Source organism: Rutilus rutilus, assembly GCF_951802725.1.
Source record: "Rutilus rutilus genome assembly, chromosome: 2".
In the NCBI taxonomy this organism is placed as follows: domain Eukaryota; kingdom Metazoa; phylum Chordata; class Actinopteri; order Cypriniformes; family Leuciscidae; genus Rutilus; species Rutilus rutilus.
In genome coordinates, this window is record NC_140210.1 from 61,555,646 (window position 1) to 61,574,901 (window position 19,256).

Below are 19,256 nucleotides of genomic sequence, written 5' to 3' on the forward strand. Positions count from 1 at the left end.
TAGTGTTTAACAGCAGATGACGCTCTAGGCTAGTGTTTAACAGCAGAGGGCGCTCTAGGCTAGTTTATAACAGCAGATGACGCTCTAGGCTAGTTTTCAACAGCAGATGGCGCTCTAGGCTAGTTTATAACAGCAGATGACGCTCTAGGCTAGTGTTCAACAGCAGATGACGCTCTAGGCTAGTTTTTAACAGCAGATGACGCTCTAGGCTAGTCTATAACAGCAGATGACGCTCTAGGCTAGTGTTTAACAGCAGATGACGCTCTAGGCTAGTTTATAACAGCAGATGGCGCTCTAGGCTAGTTTATAACAGCAGATGACGCTCTAGGCTAGTTTTTAACAGTAGATGACGCTCTAGGCTAGTTTATAACAGCAGATGACGCTCTAGGCTAGTGTTTAACAGCAGATGGCGCTCTAGGCTAGTTTATAACAGCAGATGACGCTCTAGGCTAGTTTTTAACAGCAGATGGCGCTCTAGGCTAGTTTTTAACAGCAGAGGGCGCTCTAGGCTAGTTTATAACAGCAGATGACGCTCTAGGCTAGTTTTTAACAGCAGATGGCGCTCTAGGCTAGTGTTTAACAGCAGATGACGCTCTAGGCTAGTGTTTAACAGCAGATGGCGCTCTAGGCTAGTGTTTAACAGCAGATGACGCTCTAGGCTAGTGTTTAACAGCAGATGGCGCTCTAGGCTAGTGTTTAACAGCAGATGGCGCTCTAGGCTAGTTTTTAACAGCAGAGGGCGCTCTAGGCTAGTTTATAACAGCAGATGACGCTCTAGGCTAGTTTTTAACAGCAGAGGGCGCTCTAGGCTAGTGTTTAACAGCAGATGACGCTCTAGGCTAGTGTTTAACAGCAGATGACGCTCTAGGCTAGTGTTTAACAGCAGATGACGCTCTAGGCTAGTGTTTAACAGCAGATGACGCTCTAGGCTAGTTTTTAACAGCAGATGGCGCTCTAGGCTAGTTTTTAACAGCAGAGGGCGCTCTAGGCTAGTTTTTAACAGCAGATGACGCTCTAGGCTAGTGTTTAACAGCAGAGGGCGCTCTAGGCTAGTTTTTAACAGCAGATGACGCTCTAGGCTAGTTTTTAACAGCAGATGACGCTCTAGGCTAGTTTATAACAGCAGATGGCGCTCTAGGCTAGTTTTTAACAGCAGATGACGCTCTAGGCTAGTTTATAACAGCAGATGACGCTCTAGGCTAGTTTATAACAGCAGATGACGCTCTAGGCTAGTTTTCAACAGCAGATGACGCTCTAGGCTAGTGTTTAACAGCAGATGACGCTCTAGGCTAGTGTTTAACAGCAGAGGGCGCTCTAGGCTAGTTTATAACAGCAGATGACGCTCTAGGCTAGTTTTCAACAGCAGATGGCGCTCTAGGCTAGTTTATAATAGCAGATGACGCTCTAGGCTAGTGTTCAACAGCAGATGACGCTCTAGGCTAGTTTTTAACAGCAGATGACGCTCTAGGCTAGTCTATAACAGCAGATGACGCTCTAGGCTAGTGTTTAACAGCAGATGACGCTCTAGGCTAGTTTATAACAGCAGATGGCGCTCTAGGCTAGTTTATAACAGCAGATGACGCTCTAGGCTAGTTTTTAACAGCAGATGACGCTCTAGGCTAGTTTATAACAGCAGATGACGCTCTAGGCTAGTGTTTAACAGCAGATGGCGCTCTAGGCTAGTTTATAACAGCAGATGACGCTCTAGGCTAGTTTTTAACAGCAGATGGCGCTCTAGGCTAGTTTTTAACAGCAGAGGGCGCTCTAGGCTAGTTTATAACAGCAGATGACGCTCTAGGCTAGTTTTTAACAGCAGATGGCGCTCTAGGCTAGTGTTTAACAGCAGATGACGCTCTAGGCTAGTGTTTAACAGCAGATGACGCTCTAGGCTAGTGTTTAACAGCAGATGGCGCTCTAGGCTAGTGTTTAACAGCAGATGACGCTCTAGGCTAGTGTTTAACAGCAGATGGCGCTCTAGGCTAGTGTTTAACAGCAGATGGCGCTCTAGGCTAGTTTTTAACAGCAGAGGGCGCTCTAGGCTAGTTTATAACAGCAGATGACGCTCTAGGCTAGTTTTTAACAGCAGAGGGCGCTCTAGGCTAGTGTTTAACAGCAGATGACGCTCTAGGCTAGTGTTTAACAGCAGATGACGCTCTAGGCTAGTGTTTAACAGCAGATGACGCTCTAGGCTAGTGTTTAACAGCAGATGACGCTCTAGGCTAGTTTTTAACAGCAGATGGCGCTCTAGGCTAGTTTTTAACAGCAGAGGGCGCTCTAGGCTAGTTTTTAACAGCAGATGGCACTCTAGGCTAGTTTTTTAATGCTTTTATGATGCGGGATTAATGTAAACAGCCACTGCAAACACCCTTGTAATTCGCTTCAACCTTTTCAAACTTTATGAATGATTATTTTTTAGAAGATTCAAGTGGTTTGAGTAAGGCATTGGAAGCAAGCAGAGGTACGACTGTTTCTAGAGCACACAGCGCCATCTGCTGTTAAACAATAAGCTCAGAATCGATTCAATAACGATAACTATATTAGTATCAACACCAGCAGACAACAGCTATAACGATAACGATAACTATAACGATAATTATATTAGTGTCCACACCAGCAGACGACAGCTATAACGATAACTATAACGATAACTATAACTATAACAATAACTATATTAGTATCAACACCAGCAGACGACAGCTATAACGATAACTATAACGATAACTATAACGATAATTATATTAGTGTCCACACCAGCAGACGACAGCTATAACGATAACGATAACTATAACGATAACTATAACAATAACTATATTAGTGTCCACACCAGCAGAAAACCACTATAACGATAACTATAACAATTACTATAACGATAACTATAACAATAGCTATAATGATAACTGTAACAATAACTACGAAAAACATTTTTTATAACTAAAAAACAGATGATGCATTAATTGCGTTCAATATTTTTAATGCGTTAAACTGAAAAAATTAATGGCATGCGTTAAGTTAATTTTGACAGCCCTATTTAAACTATATCGTGACGGTTATCGGTACAGTTATCGTCGTTGGTGGGAACGGCCTTGAGTGGCGTGTGCGAGTGAGTTTGTACCCGTAGGTGGTGTTTCCTCTCAGTAGGACAGTCTCGACCCCAGAGATCTGCTGAGACGATAAATCCTGACACTGTTTGAGTTTCTCCAGCACGTACGGGTCTGAGTTCTGGATGTAGTCGGCGCTCAGGAAGCAGCACATGCCGCCCAGAACCTCCAGCTGCGCCTGAGTGATGCTGAAGCCCGAGATTCCCTGAAACACCAGCTCACGTTAGCTAATGCTAATGCAGCCTTACACTTTACAGTGGGAACACTCCAACTAAAGGAATATTGTTCCATATTTGAATAAGTTTAATTGTTTTCACAATGAACAGATTTATGCTGATTCTAATCCATTTGAATTTATGTATGACTGACAAACACGCATCACAATAAGTTTATTAGTTTATGTTAAAACTGTGTGATACAAAGTGATTATATGCAATTCAAACGCATAAATCGAATCTGTATATAATTATGATTTTTTCCTTAAATATAAAGTTTTGGGATTGAGAATACATTATTGATTTGTTGATTCTGATTTGCATACTTTATTTCATTTATGATATTTTTGACTTGTGGATTTTGATACAGATATTCAATTTATTTATCTATGATAATGTATTTGTAATCAATACCTTTTTTTTTGTTGCTTGGTTTAGTCATGTTTTTGTTGAGATATATTTTCTTTGTAATATTTGAGCTTCCTCTCTTCTGTTTGTCCTGTGCCGCATGATTGCCGTGTGATTAACTGATTGCTGTTTAAAAGAACTCTAAATGTGTTTGTCACACACACCCTGATGAAGGCTGATTGGCCACAACATGTAGGTGTGCCGTTGCTTGTCACCTGTTTTTAAAATCTAAGCCATGAAAGAATAAAGGCTTTTTATATTTTTCTAAAAACTAACTACTCGAGTGCCTTGGATTGTTTGTCCTCATGAGTGGAACCGAGAGCACAGAGATCCTGAAAGAGCACTTTTTCCATTTCCAATCTTACATTTAGGCCTAAATATTTTTGGACTGTAAAAATGAATGCAAAAAGCTGAAATATGATCACGATTTGTGTGTTTGCGCTCACCAGACACTCCCTGGCGCTGCTGAACAGGACTTGCTTCTTGAAGGACAGAGCGCTGGACAGCACTGAGAAGTTGGCCGTTCCCAGAGACGAGAAATACGAGCGGCACAGAGATCTGTCAATCATTGAGTAACTGCAACACAAGCAGACAAACAAGCGTGTGATGAGCCAGTCTTCAGCAGCTCCTCCATGAGCACCAGTAATGCTGCTGACGTACTTGTAGTAGATGAGCACTTCGGCGGGATACTGAGAGAAGGCGTTCAGGTCAGCACTCTTGATGTAGTAGTACATGCAGGTCAGCTGAAGGACACACACACACACACACATCTTCTTTAAACAGGGTTTGAGGTCACCCAGAGCAGATTTCTGAGGATAGTGTCTGTGTTCACCTGTGACTCCTGCAGGACGAGCGTCTGGTTGCCTCGCTGCCGGCAGCCGCGGATCAGACTCATGGTTTTGCTAATGCTGAAGCTCTGGATTCGAGAACAGGTGAAACCCTGCAGCACCTGGAAAGACATGCTGCACAAACACCAACATCCGGTCAGAACTACAGCCTCACCATCCAGTCTGACTGATGATAATGATGATGATAACTCTATTCACTCACGCGTCCGGGTCGCTGAACTCCGCCGCGACGGTTTCGAAGAGCAAAACGGCCTGAGAGGAAGAAATCTCAACATGTCATTTTCATTTCTGACAGAACATGCACTCTTAGGAAAAAGGTTCAATGAGGTTCTATATCGAACTCCAGCGTTCCTGAGGAGTGTCTTATAGAGGCCCTATTATGCTCCACACGTTCAACTTTCTTTAGTGTGTAATGTTGATGTTTGAGCATGAAAAATGTTTCCAAAGTCCCTCCAGTGGGAGTTCTTCTCTATATCAGAGTCAGTGTTTCTGAACTCCTGAAACACCTCCATTGAGTTTCTTTCGGGAACGAACACGTCACAATATCCCTCATTTAAAAAATTCATACGCAGAATAAAGGGGCGGGGCCTGGTTGAGTTAGTTAGTAGTGTGTTAAACTAGTGGTTATGGTAAGGGGCGGGACATTTCCCAAACACACTCGAAGCGCTCGACCAATCAGAACGCACTGATCCAGCCGACCAATCAGAACACAGTGTGCTTTTCAGAGGGAGGGGTTTCATAGAGACAGGAACTAAACAGAGCGTTACTGACAGACTGGGAAGAGCGGAGCTGCAACAATGGCTAATCAATAAACGTGTTATCTTGCTTTCTGAGGCAGATCCCGCTGTTTGGGAACTCAGTCGTGTAAGTTCTGGGAGGAGATTATACTGAACCACTCTGACAACAGAGTTTGCTCAGGCATTTCAGATGCTGTGCAGTGAGATCGGTCCGCTGGTTGGTCCAGTTATGCCGTCCCATCGCAGTCACATGACTTTTTTGATGTCCATCGAGGAATTTTTTTGGTAAATGTTTCCATTGTAGTTTATGCATATGTTTTCAGAATGGATAAAAAATGTACTTTTATGCACATTTTTTGAATTTACACGCATCTTGGGGTTTCCATTCAGCGTTTTTTTATGCAATATCCAAAAACGTGCATATAAATAGGTGAATGGAATCAAAGCTAATGATAAATATGGGGAAATGAACATGTTTTTGAACATTCAAGCATGAAAACCTGTGCTTGTGTTCTCTAAAAACAACATCAAGACTTTGTAAAAGGGCATTATAGGTCTTGTTTAAATAATGACATACTTTCCTATTTAATGGGATAAATAATTGTTTTCTCATGATATGAAGTATGTTTACTAGCTGTCTAATTCATAAATATAGATATTTTTTAATTAAAACTAAATCCATAAACTGATCTGTTGATGGGAAACTCTGAAAGGTCCAACAGATGAAGGGTCTTTATTCTCAGATTGGTGACGAGCCTGACGTACCTGCTCGTGTTTCCACGTCTTCTGATTGACCATCTGCACCACCGCGGAGGAGGACGACACGCTTAGCAGGAAGTTGCGCGGGATCTCCGTCGCCATCAGGTCAGGAACGTTTGTGATGACGCCGTCAGACGAGCTGTTCACAGAGATGATCTAGAGAGAGACAGAGAGAGACGTCACGAGACAAACCTGAGACGTACTCGTGTGTGTGTGTGTGTGTGTGTGTGTGTGTGTGTTAGTTACCTGGCTGACAATGGTCTGTTGGAGAATAATGGGTGCGCCGATGACATTGGCCAAGAATGATTGAGATTTCATGGCCAGAAGCAACACATTTCCTGAGAAACCGTAGATGACTGATGTTTGTACACCAATGATCAGCGAACCCAATCCCACCAGTCCGTCCGCACTGTCAATCTGCCGTGGACAGAGACACAGATGTGTATTGGTACATCTAGTCACGTTTATTCATTTATACAGCTCCAGTTTAACACAACTGTAGTTGATGCTTTACAACACAATACAAACTAACAAGTCCACAAATATAATCCGGGGCCGAACTGTGCAGTGCCTTGAATGCGAGAAGAAGAATCTTAAAGTCGACTCTAAACTTTATAGGGAGCCAATGCACTGAGGCAAGGACATGGGAGATATGATCCATTCTTAGTCCCTGTTAATAACCTGGCTGCTGAATTTTGAAGCATCTGTAACGGAGGCCGAGTAGATTGAGGAAGGCCAAAGAATCTGTATGAGTGAGTCACTGAATCATCGACTCAACAACACTGAAGCTGCATCTGAAATCGCATACTTCCCTACTATATAATAGGCAAAAAAGAAAACCAGCATGTCCGAAATCACAGTAATCGGATGACCTACTACTCCTGGTGAGATTCTGAAGTGTGCATACGATGGACACTTTACTGTCCCATGAGGCCACGGGAGAGGATTAATGAATGGCAGTGAAGAGACGCTGGTAGATCACATAATGACAACATGCTAAATGTGTTACATCCGGATTACATTAATACTATATCGAACATACTTTTTAGCGGTCACAAAGTAGTATTTATTCAGAATAAGTGCCGACTCAAAAGAGTTCCTACTCAATAAATCACTGATATGACGATTTTGTCAACAACACTGATCCATTCAGGAGTTCCTCGGAGACGCAAGCGGTTGATTCAGCGTTGGCTCTGAAGCGTCACTGGGGGATGTACCTGGTAGAGTCCAGACGACAGCAGGGTTTGTATGATCATCATGGCCTGATCGAGGTTCCAGCCCTGTACGAGTGTGAGCACAGACAGAGCGCTGAACAGAACATTCCCTCCGGCGCCGCTGATCTGAGCCGTGCTCAAACCCGTGCTCGACTGACCCAGAGCCTGGATAGAGTCCACCGTCAGATTGGCCGCATTGCTCGCCAGAGCCGCTGACACCTGCGCACACACACACACACACACAATCATGCATTTAGCTTGTATAGAGCTTGTTTCTGACACACACACACACACACACACACACTCTTGTACGTACGTCGGGTTGGATGTTGGTGCAGTTCTGATGGATGCTGGAAGAGACGTTCTTCAACTGCTCCGCACTCAACTGAAGGAAGGAGCTCGCAGGAGCCGAGCAGCGGAGCGTCATAGGCAGACTGTAAACACACAAACATCACGATGAAGCTGGTAAAGCTCATCAGGGCGTCTTCTACAAACACCCTGGCTTCAAACTAATGCCAGTGTCACAGTTCTGCTGAAACGACAGCTTCAACCAGTTTCGTTGGTTTCTCACAGTCGAGTGGCCAACACTTCCCTAAAACCATCAAACCAGAGCAGTCTTTTCAAATGGTACACTGTTAAAAAAAAGGTTCTTGATGGTTCCATGAAGATACTTTAACATCCATAGAGTCTTTCCATTGCACAAAAGGTTAGTGGGAAAAGGTTGTATAGATTATTGAAATGTTCTTCACTCAAAGAATAAAAATGGTTCTTTTAAGAACTGATCGCTGAGATGATATTTGAGGAACCCGAAATGGTTCTTCTATGACATTGCTATGAAAACCCCCTTTAGAAACCAAAGTGTAGTTTAGTGAGATGCGATTAAGGATGGTTATTGTTGATGTCTCTCACTAGTAGGCGCTGAAGAACGGATTCCGCTCGAACAGCAGACTCGTGTATTTCTCCATGACGTCGTCCGGAACGCCGATCTGACCGAAGAGCTGCAGGTTCTCCGGGTTCTCCAGGAACGGCTGAAAAACAAACACGTTTTTGAGTCCCACAAAAGAAAACAGTCAAACTGGTTTGGAACAACATGAGAGTGAATAAATGAGGACAAAGTTATCATTTTGAACTGGGCGAGTCCTTCAAACCGTTGTCACACCTGAATGGGGGCGAAGAGGAGCAGGTCATCCAGCGTGATGAAGCTCAAGAAGACGGAGATGTAGTCGGCGAACCAGGCGGTGGAGTTGAGATCGGGGTTCGAGGCGTTATAACATCTAGGAGCTGACGCTGAGAACACATGACAAACACGGCTCACCGACGAATCTTCATTATCATTAGACAGCAGAATCAATCATGCAATCCATCAGCCGTAACTCACAGGTGTTCAGGTAGACCAGGATGGTGCTGTAGACGTCTCTCTGAGTGAACTCTGCTGCACTGAAGTTATATTTAGCCATCACTGAAACACTGAACAGAGAAACACACGAAATGTGTTGAAAATTTCAACACTCAGATATAATGTTTTCATTATTGACGCACGGAGTTGAGCCGCCGTCACATTTAGAGTTGCTTGGCGAAGTCTCATGGGTGGAATCCAGTCATTTCAATGGGAGTTTAGCATGAGGGTGAAAAGACCCCCGAGCAGATCTCGCTTGTGTTCACGTGAACTCGTCATGTTCACCAACAAAAAATCTGCTTGGTTTGAAAGTGACTTTGGTGTGAGCTTCATCTTTGCTACATGATTGACAATACTGAAATCTCACCGAAATCCCCCTTATGTGACGACCACACCTTTAGGCTCGTGTCTGCTCCACAACACTGTCACTTATTATAATCATGTTGAACACGTGCTACTCACAACTTCTTGAAGGAGAGACAGGAAGAATATCGCATGACGTCTGGGCTGATGAACTGTGAGGTGAGCAGCGGCAGGTACTGAACGAGTCGAGACTCGAACCACTGGTCCACCTCAGACCGGACCTCCACCTTCAGAACCTGAGGCCACACGCAGGACAACACCTGCCGGGCCAAAGCCAGTGACCCCAGCGGCTCCTGCGGGACACGGACACACACAGACTCATGCACTGCAGCGATACGGCCATTTCACAGTCAATCATAAGCTGTTAAACGAGGGAGTGTAAGATGTCTGTACCGTCTGCAAGTACTGGGGCGTCTTCGGGTAGATGGTGAAGAACTGGCAGATTCTGGTAACATCGTCCACAGCGTTCGGGCGGTTCAGGAGACTGCTGACCTCCACTGGAGACATCGACTCCATCAGCTGAGACACACGTCACACAACAGAAGCACTCATCAACTGAACAGTCAACACGTGAAGGACTCTATCATCGGATCTAATCGTGATCATTGGAAGGAGACGGTCTGACGGGTCTGACCTCTGGCACGCGGGCTGGAGGCATCAGGGACAGGAAGGTGCTCAGATTCGGGAACTGGAAACTCATGAAGGATGAGGTCAGGAAAGCGTAGTAGCTCTGGTTGCTGTAGCAACGCAGCGGGGTGGGGCCTGTGGAGACAGAGGGATGAGCGGATGGAGTGATGAACACATGGATGGATGAAGGGACGGGTGGACGGACACCTGTGAGAGAGCCGAGGATCTGCTGGTAGATCTGATCTTGTGTTGCGGGCTGGAAGGTGGAGCTGGACGAGTTCAGCAGCTGCACCCTGTGAGAACAAGCCACGGTGAGTACACACAACAGTCTGAGTGTGTTCATGTGTGTGTGTGTGTTCACATGTGTGTGAGTCTTACGCCTGCTGGCTGATCGGACAGGGTCGCTGCTGGACGACGCTGAAGTAAGTCGTCACTTGTTGGACTGTAATGTTCGCTATGAACGGAGGCAGTATGTTCAGGATCCAGATCTGCAGATTATCATCTGATAACGTGGTCAGATTGGCCCGGTCAAACACCTGCTGCAGGAACGCTTCCTTCACTGGAGGAGGGAGAACAACACCCTGCTTCTGACAGACATAGACCACAGCCAATCAGAACACAGATACTACACACACAGCCCATCAGAACACAGATACTACACACACAGCCAATCAGAACACAGATATTCCAAAAACAGTTGATCAAAACTAGGGCTGCAACTAATGAGAGAGAGAGAGAGAGTGTGTGAGTGTGTGTTGGTGTGAGTGTGAGTGTGAGTGTGAGTGTGTGTGTGCGCGTCACCTGTAGCATTGCAGAGAGAGAAGTGTAGAAAGTGGTGAGCTGTGTGTCCGGCACGTAGAGCAGGAGGTTATGGACGGCAGCGGCGCTGGACAGAGTTCCAGGAGTGCTGGAAACCTCCACTAACTGTCTCACGCTCAACAGACTCAGAGTGTCCAACTGCACACACACACACACACAGGTGAACACATGTCAACATCTGTACCTGCTGGATGTCTGCTGTGCTGTGAGTGTGTGTGTGCGTACCACACTGAAGCCGGGGTTGAGTCTCTGCAGCTCAGTCACTGTGGTGAAGACCGAGAACCGTCCAAAGCTGCTGATCAGCCAATCAGAGCTGCCCTGAGAGACGCCCACACACCCTAAACACAGAGCAACACGTCACAGCTGAGCGCTAGCCACAAACCCTGAGGTTCACCTGTTCCTGAGAGACGCCAACCTGCAGTGCTGTTCTTAGAGAGGAAGACTTTGATGAAGTCAACGTAGACGTTCGCTTGAGTCTCGGCGGACATGATGTCAAAACTCTGACTGAAGCTCTGGACACTGTGAAGGAGACGAAGTCTTAGAGCTGCGTCAACATGCAACACGTGTGTGTGTGTGTGTGTGTTGTAAACTCACACGCTCCTGAAGGTGTCACAGCTGAAGTCTCTGGTGGACAGACAGGACAGGAACGTCTCGGAGGCGAAGGGTAAAAATGGGCGGAGCCTGGAGTTAAACCAGCGCTGGACGAACGAATCATCTCTCAGGTGGGTGGAGCTGAAGGAGCTCAGAGTGACTTCTCCAATCATATTCAAGAATGACACTGAGGGGCGGGACTTATTCAGCCTCTGATGGAGACAGACACAGTTCATCCTTCTTAATTACTCACTGATATTCTTGCTTATTTTACTCTGCTTTTTTATTTTGTACTTTATTACGTTGTACTTTATTTCTTAATATTGCTTCTTAAGTGTCGGTCCACTGTTGTCATTCTCTACAGACATGTCAGACATCTTTGAGATACAAATACAGAGTTTTTGGCCATTTTCAAATAGAAAGGTTAGAGTCTTCACTTAGAAGAGCATATTAAATAAAATCCAGCCTTAGTGTGTAAACATGGAGAACAGCTGGGTTCAGGTTTATCTGGATGTAGAAGAAGCCTGAACTGGACTGAGAGAGACGGGCAGAGCGAGTGTGTTGTCTGTACCGTGTTGGCGAGCAGGTCGAGCGCCGGACCCAGCACAGGGTTGACCTTCTGCGTAAACAGCTTCCACGTCTCTGCGGACGCGCTTTCGTTCCCATTGAGACTGCATGTCAACACCGTCTCCAAGTCCTGCGCGCTCAGATCTGTCAACTGAACACAACACAAAACACACGTTTACAGAGAGAGAGAGAGAGAGAGAGAGTGTGTGTGTACGGGTGTGTTTGAGTACCTCTGCACAAGCGTACTGTGTGATGCTGAATTCACAGAGCCGACTGCTGTCGTGAGACGAGCTGAGATACACCGAGAGACCAGAGCTATAACACACACAACCATGAGAATGACAGATATGCATCAAACTGCCAATCACAACACAGAAACTCTAAAAACAACCAACCAGAACACAGACACTCTAAAAACAGCCTATCGCAACACAGACACTATAAAAAACAGCCAATCAGAACACAGAAACTCTAAAAACAACCAACCAGAACACAGACACTCTAAAAACAGCCAATCAGAACACAGACACTATAAAAAACAGCCAACCAGAACACAGACACTCTAAAAACAGCCAATCAGAACACAGACACTATAAAAAATAGCCAATCAGAACACAGACACTATAAAAAACAGCCAATCAGAACACAGAAACTCTAAAAACAGACAATCAGAACACAGGCACTCTAAAAACAGCCAATCAGAACACAGACACTCTAAGAACAGCCAATCACAACACAGGCACTCTAAAAACAGCCAATCAGAACACAGACACTCTAAGAACAGCCAATCAGAACACAGACACTCTAAAAACAGCCAATCACAACACAGACACTATAAAAAACAGCCAATCACAACACAGGCACTCTAAAAACAGCCAATCAGAACACAGACACTCTAAGAACAGCTAATCAGAACACAGACACTCTAAGAACAGCCAATCAGAACACAGACACTATAAAAAACAGCCAATCAGAACACACTCTAAAAACAGCCAATCAGAACACAGAAAGCCCTCAAACAGCCAATCAGAAGATAGATACGCCTCATTTTCCAGCTAACAAGGAATGTTAAAAGTTAACTTTCGCATAACAGGATTTTTATTTACTTAATGGTAATGTTAGCAAAATGTTAGCAAATGAATAGCAAAATGAATGTATTTCTGTTAGCTGGGATGGCCAATCAGAACTTGGCCTGAAATGAATGATTATTTTGATAATCGATTAATTGGCTGATTATTTTCTTCGGATAATTGATTAATCTGCAATTTTCTTCTTCGGGTAATCAATGCATCGATTAAAAGTAAGACTGTTTGAGTTACAAAATAATCTGAAGGGTTCTTAAAGGTGTTTTCACCTGTTGACACTGCTGCACACTGCCATTTCTGTGAGAGAGAGAGACAGAGAGAGAGAGAGAGAGAGAGAGAGAGAGAGAGAGAGAGAGAGAGAGAGAGAGAGAGAGAGAGAGAGAGAGAGAGAGAGAGAGGGAGAGAGGGAGAGAGAGACATCAGCTCACATTTTGCACAATTAAGGACAGAAATCCCAACTCAACTGGTTCAGAGAGGAATACTGACCGTTCACTGGTGTCACGCCACACTGGGAGAGACAGAAGAGACTCACATGAGCATCAAAAGAGCTTAAATCATCAGCTTAAAACTAACCGTAACCAGAGCATCTTCAACACTCACCTCTCTGCTGGAGCTCACACAACCTGAGACAGAAGAACACACACTGATGAGTTTATATGAAGCATGCTACTGTCCAACACACTCACATATGAGGGATCCCAGACTACGTGACTACGTGACTTTAAAGCAAAGGGGAGTGTGTCTCACCCGGCGGGACTCGCTGCAGCAGAGACGATTTGCTCCTCAGAATCTCCGTCTCCAGATTCACAGACACGAGGACCATCAGGTGATCCAGACGGTGGAAACTAGCAGACAGACAGACAGACATGTGAGTGTGAGAGCGTGAGATTCAACACTGGAAACACACGCAGCATGCGACAACACACTCACATGATTTGGTACGACGCACAGGAGATGTTCGTCTGAAAGAAACCCGTCCACACATTAATGCTTGGACAGCAGTGAGAACGAGATGTAAAAGTGTGCTGGAAAACCCTTTTACCGTCTTTGATGACTCCACCATGAGGTGAAGCGTGGGGAGGATCCTCTGTTCCTGTGGAGAGGCGATCAGGTGATCAAACACGGCATTGATGACCACAGCTTTCTCTGGAAGACCAGGAACATCCTCAAACATCAGCCCAACCAACTGCTCTGGAGAGAGCGAGATCAGGCTGCTCAGCTGCACACAGAGGGATGAGGGTTAGACTCTTCTGCACTTACAAACATCTCCAGTCAAATGAACTTGAGAAGCAAAACTTGTTCTGAGAAAATCCTGAATAACGTTTCGTACTCCGCTGGCAAAGAGTTTCCTGTCTATTTTCTAAATGCATGCTATAGATCATATTGTGACCATTTCATCCATGCATATGTTTCTTGTTCTGTTATGTTCTGGCCTCATAATGTTTAATCAAATGTCATGACTGGATCTTCCAGCGAAGCGTCAGTCTTCTCTCTGGTGACCTATGCAGGATTCTCCAATCACTGAGTGTGTTTAAGCTCCGCCCCCTGAAAGCTCACGCTCATCTGCATACACTGCTCAGTGCCACGCCCATATCTCAACATCCAATCAGCAACTGATGCACAAAACTAAGTACCTGCCCTACATTTTTTTCTTTTTTCTAATAATCCATTAAACTCAGATGTGTGTCACACTGCGGAAGACAGGATCTGATGATACTTCCATTCACAAACGTAAACCTATACATAAAAATTACTCAGTTTAATGTATCTTGTTTTCGAGGAAAACCGACACATTGCTGACGAACACAGTGATTGTGTTTTGCAGTGTCTCTTTGACTTTGCCTGTACCGGGTTGAACTGTGTGTTGAGTGAGATCAGCTGATTCAGAGGGACGATTGCAGAAAACTGGCCGAAGTTACGGATGAGCCACTGAGAGCTGTCGATGGACACACACGCCGCACCTGAGCAAACACACACACACACATGAACTCAAAGTCATCACATCACTGCAGAGCATCAGTAATGAGCTAGTCTGAGCAGGACAGGGGAATGAAACTCAAAGGAGAAGAGCGTGTGTTCTTCACCTGCTGTCTGTCGAGAGAGGAACGGCACGATGAAGTCCGTCACTGTTAGCTGTCGCTGAAGGTCATTCATATGGAGAAATCCTGCACTGAACGCCTCAACCCTTCATCACACACACACACACACACACGTCAATAACACTCCACGGACACAGATTCACCATAAACAGCAGCGCTCTCATTACAGTCTGTGCTAATCATAAGCGAGGTGTGTTGTGCATTGTGAGGAAGATCTGGTGCTTACACTGTCTGGAAGTTCTGACAGCTGAAGCTCTTGCTGCGCAGACACTGCAGGAACGGCCCCGAAGCGACCGGCAGGAACGGTCGGAGATGCTGGCCAAGCCAGAGCGCGACGCTGCCGTCGTCCGGGAGTCTGTCCAGCCGCAGCTCGCGCAGAGCATCCAGAAGAGCGGAGCCAGAGCTGCTGCTCCACCACGCCGGCTGAACACAGACAACAGCAGAGCAGACTTCCTCAAACTAACGTTCATAATTCAGATTATAGAATCCTATGATTTCTGTGATGTTCACAGGCATATTGAGCCTCCCAGTTCAGGTGTGCAAGAAAGCACTGCTGAAATGAGTTCAGATTTAACTTTGTTAAGCATATCACGTTCCCAAAGCTTGAGCTAACGCTCCGGCAAGGTTCTCTCAGAGTTACCGTTCAGTTATCTGGCCTGCGAGGAAAGAGCTAATAATGTTCTCAAGGTGTTAGCACAAATACATTACTATACATCAATCATGGAAGTTCTGTGCTTGAAACATTTTAGTTGGACGTTTCTTAACCCTTGTGCGACCTTATAGACATTTTTATCTTTTTCAATTTAACTATAAAATAAAGCAATCTTTGTTAATAGACTTTCCCTTCTGTTTGCAATACGTACTATTATTTTACCAGATGGTGTCATTTTCTCAAGTTTGGCCTATAAAGCAAATCCTGGCTTTATTCCTGTTCTCTGCCTCTGCATATTATAGAGCCAGTTGGATAAATTGTGCAGCTATTATTGTGTGTGTGTGTTGGTGTGTGACCACGAGTTTTACTGCATCTAAAGGGGAAGGTTTGGTACTGCGCCAAAACAAAATCTCACTGAAAGCTCTTTTTTGAGATATCAACCTCCAATTTGGAGCACAACTTTTCACATTCATGGCTTTGATTTTTTAGCAGTTTTAGCGTTCAACACGTTTCATAAAATATATATTTTACATAAAATAATGTTCATAAATCATTTTCATAAATTTAAACCTCTATAACTTTTTTTGTTTTACTTTTTAAACTTTTTACTTCAACAATAATCTGCCAAGGATCTTCTTTAAAATGAGACCAAACTTAAGTCTGTGCTCCCAGTTGTGCAGTTTTTAGACATTGACATTTTTGTCCACTATGGAACTATGTGTAACTGTTTTAATTGACGCACAAGGGTTAAATGTTACTACTTTTGTCAGAACGTTTGTCATGAACACACTGGCATGCTGTGCAGTGCTTCATGGGAAGTGACTGTGACTCCAGCTGTCCCGTACCCTGTTGGAGAGCGTGATGAGTGCGGCGTCCAGCAGCTGCGAGACTCTGGTCAGGAGGAGCTTCCAGCTCTCAGGTGACCCGGTGACATCAGCGGACAGGTGACAGTCCAGCACAGACACCAGCTGCTCCACACTGACATTCAGCACCTGAAGCACATCCAAACACAACTGTTGACACAACTGCCTCATGCCTGATCAGAGAGGTGCATTCTGGGATAGAGACTCATGTCTGATTACCGGGGTACATGCATATTCTGCGATACTGAAGTCACAAAGCCTCTTTGCAGCATCTCCGTTGTTCAGGAAGAGCTGTAATGCAGAACTGAGGACCGAGATGACACAATTAATCAAAGTCGAGACGGGGAAACAGAAAAATACAGCGGTCATTAAAACCTCACTCTACCTGTCCACTCCACGACACACTTGAGTCACTGAAATACACAAACAGAGGAAAACATCACACACACAGACACACAACACATTACTGCACACTCACACATGATCACGCAGTGACAGAGATGAAGAGGAATCGCTGACTACCGTTGTATGGAGTCAAAGGACACTGTGGAGGAAAAGACAAATACGGTGAGAAATGTACCGAACTAAATGCTAGAAATCTGTAAACATAAAACGTGATTCACTTTAAATAACAGACATACCTCATCCACAACTGGGAGTAGAGAGCAACCTGTGGGAAAGGCAGAAACAGCATTAAGGCACACGGGGAACAGACATGATGGCTCAGAGAAGCACAGATGGCACGGCGCTGACCTGCTGGAGCTGTGAGACTGAGGTTATAAACGCTCGCCCAGATGACGGGCTCCAGATCGCCCACTGCTGATCTCAGGATGTGGTCAAGTCGCGTGAAGCTGATTATAACAGAGAAGAAGCAGTCAAGAAGATCAGAACATTGATGTCTCAGCCACTCTTGGTTATTAATAAACACTTACATTATCTGGTTGGTTTGACAGCTGAGGGGACTCTAGAACAGAAAACCAGTGTGCATAAACAAATTAAACTCATTTATTTCCATATAGAGGACTATAGCTGGAAGCAGCAATAACACGAAACATAAGATCGATAGCATAATAGGGAAGAAGAACTATGATATTACAATGCAATCAATCACAGAAAAGTGTTTGCAGAAAAACTTCTACTGTATGATCCGAGACGGTTCTAGAAATGGCCAAAGACTTCCAGCCATAACTCTGAAACACTTCTCACCTTTATGGAGTAAACATACAGGAGCTGGAGAACTTCAGAAAGTCCTCGATCCACAGGAGACATTAGAAGATGATCAAACACTCTATTGATGATGACTTCTTTCTGTGGAAGACCAGGTAGATCTACAACCATCAGTCCAACCATCTGCACTGGAGACAGATAGACCAGGGTCTCCAACTAAAGACACACAGAAGAACAAGAAGGCAAACATTAGAGGAAAAGTTCTACAGATAACACTGATGATGTTCGTCAAGATTATTGTGTTTCTTCTTCTATCATGTTCTTTGATGAAGAAGTAAAGGCATACGGGATCAAAGTGTGCGTTGATGGAGAGCAGTTCTGTGAGAGACACAGACCGAGCGAACGAGCCAAAGTTCTTCAGCAGCCACTCAGCACTGTTGTTGGCACTCGACAGACAGCCTGCATCTGACACACAACACACACAGTAAAATCACCTCCATGAACTCCAGAACCTCAACATGAGTGACTTCTGCCTCAAACCACTGCACACCTCCACCTCACCTGTTGCGTTTCTGAGGAAGGGCAAGATGAAAAATTCCACCATGTTCCTTCCTTGCGTCTCATTGATAAGCGGGAACTCTGCCAGACTGAGAAATGGTTGGAAATAATGTTGAACAAAGCATCTTATCAACGATAGTCTTGAGCTATTGTTGAGGAAATGCTTTTCTTACATGTGCTGGTAAGTTTGGCAGCTGAGGTTTTTGCTGCTAGTGCACTGCAGTAGGGATGGTGACACGAACGGTAGAAACGGCTTCAGATATTGACCCAACAACATGCTGATGAAAGTAACGTCACTCCATTGGTCAGGACTGATGCGCTCCAATCTCAGCTCCCCAATCACATCCAGCACTTGGGACACAACATCACCTCTGATTGGCTGAGACTGATGATGTAATGAGGAGGAATTATTGCCATATTCCCAGTCAATCTTCCAAGTAACACTACAGCAGAGTTGTACAAGGCTTATTTACCATATTTGCTGCCGTGCTGGAAAAGATGCTGAGGGCTCCATCGAGAACATTGTTTGTTTTGGTGAAAAGCAACTTCCAGATCTCCTTGGAGTAACTGCTGCTGCTGAATAGTTGACACTTCAGAAGTCCAGCCAGGTTTTCAGCAGTGAAGCCTGTGAGCTACGAACACAAAGGATTTCATCAGTGGAGATCACAGTTCAGGAAATATCATGATGATTCCAGAAACTGCTGCACATTTGCTCTCTGGAGGGACGTAGATCCCCAGAAAGTCATCAATATCAGCTCATTGTAAAAGAGTTTTCTGCTTGTCGTCTTCTTACCGGAGAGCAAGCGTACTGCTGCAGGTCGATACTACAGGGGGCGCTCACGAGACCAGCGGACAGGAGAGTCTCATTACTGTGGAAGACATTACAATTTCATGAACACTTCCTGTCTCATAGATGATGTCACAGTGTCAAAGTGGACAAAAGAGTGTTTGCTCGTACCTGTTGACTCCTGAACAAACTCTGGTAGCTGTTAAATTCATCAGAAAACATTGATTAGTGCTACTGGATTTCATTAGGATTCAGTATAGCACCATTGAATTAAAATGTGACAAGTCAAAAAGGTTAAATGAAAGTAATAAAAGTATAAACTTGATCAAAACAACACTGGTTCAGACTTGTTGGCAGATTTGATCAGTGACTGTTTCTGTTGGTTACATGGAGACAGCAGTAG

General features: G+C 44.7%; 3 protein-coding genes across 3 annotated transcripts in view; all 3 read right to left on the minus strand.

The window, feature by feature from the left end:
- LOC311279977 (uncharacterized protein) overlaps positions 1-13,022 on the minus strand; it is a gene marked incomplete at its 5' end in the record, with an annotated part of 20,915 nt that extends 7,893 nt beyond the window's left edge. The window contains 24 exons of the mRNA XM_084391835.1: positions 3,113-3,303; positions 4,168-4,297; positions 4,382-4,464; positions 4,554-4,683; positions 4,772-4,821; positions 6,072-6,221; positions 6,312-6,482; positions 7,283-7,498; positions 7,596-7,713; positions 8,189-8,307; positions 8,439-8,566; positions 8,658-8,746; positions 9,138-9,331; positions 9,432-9,557; positions 9,673-9,800; positions 9,873-9,958; positions 10,044-10,252; positions 10,467-10,622; positions 10,710-10,822; positions 10,879-11,003; positions 11,079-11,287; positions 11,647-11,793; positions 11,873-11,957; positions 12,997-13,022. Of these exons, the coding sequence (XP_084247961.1) occupies positions 3,113-3,303; positions 4,168-4,297; positions 4,382-4,464; positions 4,554-4,683; positions 4,772-4,821; positions 6,072-6,221; positions 6,312-6,482; positions 7,283-7,498; positions 7,596-7,713; positions 8,189-8,307; positions 8,439-8,566; positions 8,658-8,746; positions 9,138-9,331; positions 9,432-9,557; positions 9,673-9,800; positions 9,873-9,958; positions 10,044-10,252; positions 10,467-10,622; positions 10,710-10,822; positions 10,879-11,003; positions 11,079-11,287; positions 11,647-11,793; positions 11,873-11,957; positions 12,997-13,022 (3,179 nt within the window). The remainder of the gene's footprint in view (positions 1-3,112; positions 3,304-4,167; positions 4,298-4,381; positions 4,465-4,553; positions 4,684-4,771; positions 4,822-6,071; positions 6,222-6,311; positions 6,483-7,282; positions 7,499-7,595; positions 7,714-8,188; positions 8,308-8,438; positions 8,567-8,657; positions 8,747-9,137; positions 9,332-9,431; positions 9,558-9,672; positions 9,801-9,872; positions 9,959-10,043; positions 10,253-10,466; positions 10,623-10,709; positions 10,823-10,878; positions 11,004-11,078; positions 11,288-11,646; positions 11,794-11,872; positions 11,958-12,996) is intronic.
- A 1,363-nt stretch (positions 13,023-14,385) lies between these two features.
- Positions 14,386-17,396, minus strand: LOC311279983 (uncharacterized protein; the record flags this gene model as incomplete). Its single annotated transcript, XM_084391844.1, has 11 exons — positions 14,386-14,688; positions 14,812-14,912; positions 15,053-15,249; positions 16,324-16,470; positions 16,561-16,645; positions 16,727-16,754; positions 16,864-16,885; positions 16,983-17,011; positions 17,095-17,192; positions 17,274-17,305; positions 17,388-17,396. 11 exons carry the CDS (start codon positions 17,394-17,396, stop codon positions 14,465-14,467), a joined length of 972 nt encoding a protein of 323 aa, XP_084247970.1. The 3' UTR covers positions 14,386-14,464.
- Positions 17,095-18,343, minus strand: LOC311279992 (uncharacterized protein; the record flags this gene model as incomplete). The annotated part of the gene is made up of 4 exons (XM_084391856.1): positions 17,095-17,724; positions 17,855-17,973; positions 18,070-18,155; positions 18,240-18,343. 4 exons carry the CDS (start codon positions 18,341-18,343, stop codon positions 17,500-17,502), a joined length of 534 nt encoding a protein of 177 aa, XP_084247982.1. The 3' UTR covers positions 17,095-17,499.
- Positions 18,344-19,256: the final 913 nt, after the last annotated feature.